General features: G+C 34.8%; 1 protein-coding gene across 1 annotated transcript; it reads right to left on the bottom strand.

The window, feature by feature from the left end:
- Positions 1 to 726: 726 nt before the first annotated feature.
- SPD1 (P-loop containing nucleoside triphosphate hydrolases superfamily protein) lies at positions 727 to 4,394 on the bottom strand. Its single transcript, XM_078973025.1, has 9 exons — positions 3,679 to 4,394; positions 3,267 to 3,481; positions 2,917 to 3,067; positions 2,615 to 2,806; positions 2,359 to 2,521; positions 1,865 to 2,253; positions 1,588 to 1,764; positions 1,327 to 1,488; positions 727 to 1,233 (listed from the first exon to the last, which is right to left on the bottom strand). The coding sequence occupies exons 1-9, from the start codon at positions 4,168 to 4,170 to the stop codon at positions 952 to 954; spliced, it is 2,223 nt and encodes a 740-aa protein (XP_078829151.1). The 5' UTR covers positions 4,171 to 4,394; the 3' UTR covers positions 727 to 951.
- Between the last annotated feature and the right edge of the window lie 3,512 nt (positions 4,395 to 7,906).

The following is a 7,906-nucleotide window of genomic DNA, read 5'->3' as shown; positions in this document are numbered from 1 at the left end:
ATATTTTATCTAGGACATTAGAAAGACCAATGAAAATGATTAGGATGTAACCTAGACTTTGAAGCATTCAACTTAACCAACCCAAAAAAGTTGATGTCATTGCTAAAATCTACATCGTAACATATGTAATTGTGAACAATATAATGCATGATATGTCTATTTACTCTCATTGCCCTTCATTACAAACAAGTACGATTACATGTAACTTCGAAACATCACTATGGAGTATATTCTGGACTCTACTCTGGAATGGAATCTAGGATGTCAATTTTTTTTTTTGTAGTGAAGGACAATTAGAGTAAATAGACATATCTAGCATTATATCGCTTAGAATTAAACATGTCACGATGTACTCTAAAACCCGATTACAAGTAACTTCGGAACATCACTCTAGAATACCTGTCCATTTTGGACTCTACTCTGGAATGTACGATGTTATATTCTAGAGTACCTTTACATCACATCTCACCGACCACCACCACCTCCAGACATCACTGGTCCGCAATGCGACATCCGGAGAAAATTATTATTTTCCAAATTCCGAAATAAAAAGATTATTTTTGTTAATTAGTTCGTTTATAGGGATTAGTTTTGTTAATATGTGTTGATTCAATCAGTTGTAATATCTATCAATACATGGTTTTACGACTTTGTTGGTGGAATGGAAAGTCATAAAGCACAACATAACCCTAAAAAACCATATGTCGAAAAAAGAGAGGCATTAGGTAATGTGTAAATTTTGTACATTTATAATAACAAATCAACATCATAATCGTATACATTAACAATAATATACAAACACGGGGCCAATTACGAGCCACACAAACAATTTAAGTGTCAACAACCCGTAAGCTGGCTCCACCACCACACCAGACTGGTCATAATTTAAATGACTATACATGATTTGGTGAAACAAGTCATATAATTAGAGACACTATTTTGTTGCATGCACTATTCAGGCAAAAGTGGCAGCCTAGCAACACTTGTACCTCCAACACCACCACTAGGTGATATGAAGCCTGCACTAGTTTTGGAGTTTTTCCCCGATTTCTTGTTTAACTTTTGTGGAAGAATCTGTAGCCTTGGATTGAGGTCAGTGCCCGAGTTTTCTACAGCCAATTGATAACTTTTTACAAGCTCAAGTTGTTGAGCTATTATCTCTGAGCATCGAGGTAGAAGCTCCACAGGTTCTCCACTTGGAATCACAATATACTCTATAGCAAGTCGAACTTCCTATAATCAATACAATCAATATATATTATCAGTACTAACATAACAAAGGATTAAATTGCCTTAAAAAATTGCATAACAATGGAACAAAAATACCTCTAAGGCATCAATCTCCTCTAATGATGGTTTTCTTCTTGGAACATCATCTTCAATTTCAATATCCACCGAGTTTTTTTTCAGTTGTTTCAGTTTTGCACCAAATAAGTCCCTCCCGAGAATCATTCTAATTGCTTTCACCATTTGAGCCATGGTGGTTGACTGTGATTCAACAAAACTTTACTAAATAACACAATTAAATAATCCACATATATATATATTCTATTTGTACTCAAACCAAAAACATAACAAAATAAACACCTTGATAACAAACACGGGTAACTGGTGAAATTTTGCGACACTGCGTATCCATGGATTCTCCTTCATTTCATAACTTGATGCTAAAATAGCATCCGCATTACTGATATCATCAGTTACATCAATCTCTTCTGTAAGCCCCATTACCATTGCTACTTGTTGTAAATCAGCTTCCAATATCTAGGGCACATTCAAAAATAAAACCTTTTAAGCAAAAATAATCATATATCATATTACCTTAAACGCAACATTTTCCCTTTTTATATCAAAATTAGGTTACCTTATACGTATAAACATAAACCGGGGTCTTTGTCTTTCTCCTGATTTGTGGTTTACTGTTAACTTTTCTGATATTTGAAGAACGATCTTCTTCTTCCCCATCAGACTCGACATCATCCTTAATGTCTTGAAAAACGCGATCGGAGTTATCTGATTTGTTCAATTTTGGCGTTGAAATACGTAAATTTTCCTGTTTACGTATCTTTTTATCTTCATAGCGCCTCGATTTTTCAAAATCAGGTGAAAGATGTTCGTCATCCGCATCTAATACATCTTCCCTGTATGATATCTCCACCATTGTTGCTTCTTTAGGGGGATCGGAGTCGGAGACATCTTTAGATCTTTCAGATTCATCCGCCATACGACGAATTTCATACAAAGGAGGTCTACCTGTTTTGTTTTCAATAACGACATCGTATGATCAAATCTCAAATTTCTATTTTTCCTTTGGATTATTAGACATAAAAGATTGAAGAGGTATAAACTATAAAACACCTGCAAGTATGGCATCTACAGTGGCATCCAATCGATGATGAACACAACACTCTGTTCTAGAGATCATTTCAACAGCACATGAAAATGTTGGAGGCCCTTTCCTTTCAAGTATAGTCTTTTGCACTTTCCGTTTCCTTGCTTCATCATCACCAAGAGTCACACTCTACGAGGTCAAATTTGTAAATTTAAGATATTCTTTTTGAATTAAGTGAATCAGAAACACTAAATATATGAATGAAGTAAAAAATAAAAAGACCTCAATGTCACCAACAAGGATTTGAAGAGAAGGGTTTTTGATTATGCTTTCTATCGTTACTCCATGTGCAGTTGCAACAAGCTGAACTCCTCTTTGAGCAATTGTACTTGCTGCCATAGCCTCAAGCTCTGTTCCAATCTCATCAATTATAATAGTTTGAGGCATGTGATTTTCAACTGCTTCAATCATCACCTGTTAAAACATTCAACAACATTGTTGCATCAAATTACCTAAACATTAATTAATTAAAAGTAAATCAAAAGATGAAGTTTAACAAAAAAGGAGAAAAGAAAAACACACACATTGTGTTGCATATTAACATTTGGAACTTGCATCCTTCTTGCACGCCCTATACCCGAATGAGGAACATCACCATCTCCTCCAATCTCGTTTGAAGTATCTATTATCACCACACGTTTCTTTCGCTCATCAGCCAACATTCTAGCAATTTCTCTACATACATAAAATCAAATAAGATAATATTTAATTAAATAACAGCACCCTTTAGCTGGCCCACACTGCCCAAAGTGTATCATATGAGATGTAAATCAGGTAGACAGTGGCCCACTGGGTGGCTGACATAAAGTATATATCCACGTTGGAACTGAAGCTCTCACACTGCAACTGCTGAGAATGAGAACACATGGTATACCTGATTAGGGTTGTTTTGCCAACCCCGGGAGGTCCTATAACCAAAATGGAACCGCCTCCTTCAATCAAATCGCGAATAATTTCTGCACTACCGGAAACGGCTCGACCCACACGACACGTGAGACCGATTATTTGCCTTTTGCGGTTGCGAATTGCACTTATTCGGTGTAAAGAATGATCAATGCCTGATCGGTTGTCATCCGAAAATTCACCAATCTGTTATAAGGAAAGAAACAAGATATATAAAATATATAGTAACAACCTTAATTTAATAATACAATAGGATCTTAGTTGGTTATCTTTCTATATCGGACAAAAAAAAAAGTTAACTTGTTTATTTTAAACTTCAAATCAATTATCTTAATTGTGTGCATAAGTAAATAAGAGTTCTTTTTGTAATTTAGTTAATTAACCTTTGAAATTGCATGACGTAGATCTTCAAGATTGACAGGCTCATCGGAGATAACCCAATCTCCTGATGGGAATCTAGCAAGGGGTTGTCTACCCAAATCCATCACAACCTCGATCATATTCCCAATCTCCGAATGTTCAAACAGCTTATTCCTCATCCTTAAGGGGACCAATTCAAGAAAAAGATCGAGCTCCGATCCGACTTGGGATTGAGATGTCGAAGTTGGATTCGAGGAAGGGGATAAAAACCCATTTCCAAGAGATGACCGATCTCTCGGTTTGCGTACTTCCGGCGATCGAATGGGTGGCACCGATGATGACCTCGTGGAGGAGATCCTACCAGTACCACCATGTGTTCGACGAAATGCCGCTGAGAAGGAACTTGGGATTTTGGAGGTTTGAAGGTAAGCAAAAGTTGATGCTGGAATTTGGTTAATTGATTGCCATGACGTGTTGAGATCAACAAGCACAAAATGGGAATTCAAAGCGCTCATCGTTTTCTTTCTTTTTCTACAAACAATCAAGTTTGCGTGTATATATGTACATAGAGAGATAGGTATATGATATTTGAATGGTATTGCAGGAGAGAGTTGAATCGAAAGAGGATCAGAAATGAAAACAAGAAGATTCGAAGGTATCTTCCTCTTCCATTGAAGACTACGAAACAGAGAGCAAGCAATATACGACAGTTGAAGCCATCCACGTGTTTAGGGAAGAATTGCTCACCACACATCTCTTTGTTTTCTTGCTTCCACTCTTCTCTCACTTACTTTTCCTCGTTGAAGATTGCACCTAACGCCCCCTCACATTTGGAATACAGTTTATCTCAAATTCAGTAAAAAGAAAGTATGTGAATTTATTTTGTAAAAGAAGTTTGAGCGTGGACGCAACTAAATTTAACATCATTTTGGTAATACATTATATGCTATAGGATCAATGGTGTTATAACATTAAGTGAGTAAATGAATAACATATTGTATTTTGTTATGATATTAACTTTTTTTTTCCATTTCATAATTTATTTTTTATTTATTTTTATTTTTTTTAATTAAGACAAATATTTTTTAAATATAAAAAATAAATAAAACATAATGTTTAAAAATTATAAAAAACAATTAAAAAAATTTTTAGATTAAAATTAACATAAAAACTAAATTACACATAATATCCAAAAACAAAAAAAAAAAAAAAAATAACATCCAAATTCAAAAAAAAAAAAAAAAAACAACGTTATTCGTTATTGTTATTGTTACCATAGAAGATATAATCCGCCAAATCCTCTCGAAGTTGTTTGTGTTTATTTGCGTCATGAATGTCAACAATGCGATGCAAATAATCTGCTGTTCCTGGTTGAAACTGAACGTGTCTGGGCTCTGTTAAGATATAGTGTGCAATATTTCGCCCTTTATCTTCTACTACCATGTTATGAGTTATGATACATGCATACATGATATATCGTAAAGTTTCTAAATCCAATGGTTGTGCTACATGTTCGACTATATGTCACTTCGCCTTCAACACTCCAAAAGCACGTTCCATATACTTACGTGCTCCTTCTTGTCTTCTCTTAAAAAAATTGTCTCGTTCTTCAACCGGGTGGCGGAATGCCTTCACGAATGTGGAATACTGAGGATATATTCCATCTGTAAGGTAATACCCATATTTGTATTCGTTTTCCATTCACCGTGAAAGGAGCATCCGAGGCTTTTCCATTCAAAAGATCGTCGAATATTGGCGACTGATCAAGAACGTTGACGTCGTTGTTGGAACCCGCAACCCAAAAAAAATCCATGTCAAATCCATAAATCTTGAGAAGCGACAGCCTCTAACACCAATGAAGGTGATCCGTGATGACCACTTGCGTATTGCCCTTTCCATGCTACCGGACAATTTTTCCATTTCCAGTGTGTGCAATCAATGCTTCCGATCATTCCGGGAAACCCATGACGTTCTTCATGCGCCGCATACAATTATTGCAAATCATGCAACGAAGGTTTCCGCAAATACACGTCTCCAAAAGTTTCAACAACACCCCTTGACAATGTATACAAACTCTCTCTTGCGGTTCTTTTGGACATTCTCATATAGTCGTCCATGGTGTCGGGTGACTCCCCCATAGTCATCAAACGAATGGCCGCAACACATTTCTACAACGTTGTAAACCCTCGTCTACCTCTAGCATCATATCTTAATTGAAAAAATTCATACCTAAACATAAATTAACTACAGTTTAAAAATATATTGCATATGTTGTAAAATTAAAGAAACATGCAGTACATTTTTATTTATTTTGTATAAAAATATAGTAAACAAATGATACCGGCTTTCCAAGGCGTTGGCGATTCATAAGAACACATCCCTACTCAAACGAAAATCTTCTTTTGAAGTCCTTCACCCCGTATACACAATTATCCGCAAAGTAATCGCGATATAGATGTTCGTGTCCTTCCTCGCGATTTCTGTTTAACATCGCACGTCTTGTTAGTAGCAGGGCTGAGTCTGCTTGTAGCAGGTCGGTAGTGTAATAATGATACATCAAATTAAAGAAAATACCGTCATCTGAATCATCGGACGAGTCGAAAGGATCCATATTTTTTTGAAGATAATTGAAAGTATGTAGAGAGGAGAAGAGAAAGTGTGTGAAAGTTTTAATAAAATGAGAGGTATTTATAGGATAAATTGTTTTTTTTTAATAATTTTTTTTTTCAAACCGTTGCAAATTAAAACTCAAACGGTCACAATTCTTCCGTTTCTTCTCATCGCCACGCCAACGAGAATCACCCACGGCGAGTTACAACGAGCAGGGGGACGGTGTTCCCCCGTTACGACGGCATCGAGAGATGCCACATCACCCACATCGAACCTCGTTGTAGCCATACCGTGTCCTGTTACACTTTTGGTTCTTGGTTTACATTCATTTGCAGTTTTAGTCCGTTTTTGAATTTTTTTTTTCGCATAGATCGACTTCCTGGTTTTCAAAAGCCGCATGTATTGAGTAAAATTGGGTTTACAAATTTAAAAGGTTTTTTCTTTGTGAGTTTCACACTATTGAAAAAATAGAAACTCGTGATAATCAGTAATTATGGTAAAACTATGAAACTATGAACTTGAATATAATAATTACATGGTAAAATGGGGAAAACAAAACGAAAAAAGAAAAAAAGAAAGAAACAACAAAATAATTTTTTTACATCCCTTTTGTAAAATATTTTATGAAAGCCTTTTTAAGAATTCATTTTTTGTAATACAACATAACTTTTGTGAAATGACAATACATTTTCGAAAAATATTAGTAACGTTTTCAATTTTTTCTATTTTTTTCGAATCATGGACCGTGGCAAATTCACAAAAAATAAATTTCATAAAAAGGTAACGACTAACGAACCCCATTATTTCACGAAAAATTAAACGACTTGTTCCGTGGTTTGTAATATATAATAGTATGACTTCGGCCACCAGTCATTTTCGTCATGTTGGGCTAGATTTTTATGTTAAAAATGTTGCTAAGATTTTTTACTATTTTGGGTTAAAGTTTGTTTGATAATCTATAAATAGAATTATTTATAGGTCACATTTGAATGTCTGTAAATTGTTAAGTAACCTTACATTTTCTTAACAAGGAAGACGTTGAAATTATTGAGTACTAAATAGACCTATCAATGGAGTGGGTTTGGAGTGAATCGACCTTGATCCAAACTCGTTTAACAAATTTCAAAATCTAATCCAAACCCGCTTCGTAACCCGTAGGGTTTTGAATAATCAAACTCATACCCTTATCCACCGAATGAATAGATATCCAAACCCGCCCCATAACCCGTAGGTTTTTTGAATAATCAAATAAAAATGTTTATTTAGAAAACACATTACATACTCGAGGACTTTCGATTGGAATTCAATTCACTATTGTAATAACTTCTGATTGATATTTGAATGTCGAATGCGGTGATAGAGAATAGCAATTGCAAACTTTCTTCAAGTTGATAATAACTTTATTGATTTATAAATGAAATTAGTGAATGCGTGATGAAATATTAATGAAACTATACCATGATTTTTGTTAATAAACCATCTAGAAGTTAACTCTTCAAGTCCTATGTAAAAATAAAAATAGTTTGGTCTTTGACTTTTTCCTTTTGGGCTTTCAATTAGAATTAAAATTAAACTTTAGACATGATAAATATAAACGTATAATTCTAAAATTTATACGGGGCGAGTTATAAATGGATCGGA

The sequence above is a fragment of the Lactuca saligna genome, chromosome 9 (genome assembly GCF_052625555.1).
Source record: "Lactuca saligna cultivar CGN05327 chromosome 9, ASM5262555v1, whole genome shotgun sequence".
In the NCBI taxonomy this organism is placed as follows: domain Eukaryota; kingdom Viridiplantae; phylum Streptophyta; class Magnoliopsida; order Asterales; family Asteraceae; genus Lactuca; species Lactuca saligna.
This window is presented reverse-complemented; position numbering and strand designations above follow the sequence as displayed.

Coding starts and splice junctions, on each gene's coding strand:
- SPD1 (XM_078973025.1), bottom strand. CDS start 4,170: ATGAGCGCTTTGAATTCCCATTTTGTGCTTGTTGATCTCAACACGTCA. Junction 3,482..3,678: donor TACGTCATGCAATTTCAAAG/GTTAATTAACTA, acceptor TCCTTATAACAG/ATTGGTGAATTTTCGGATGA. Junction 2,807..2,916: donor ATGTTAATATGCAACACAAT/GTGTGTGTTTTT, acceptor ATGTTTTAACAG/GTGATGATTGAAGCAGTTGA.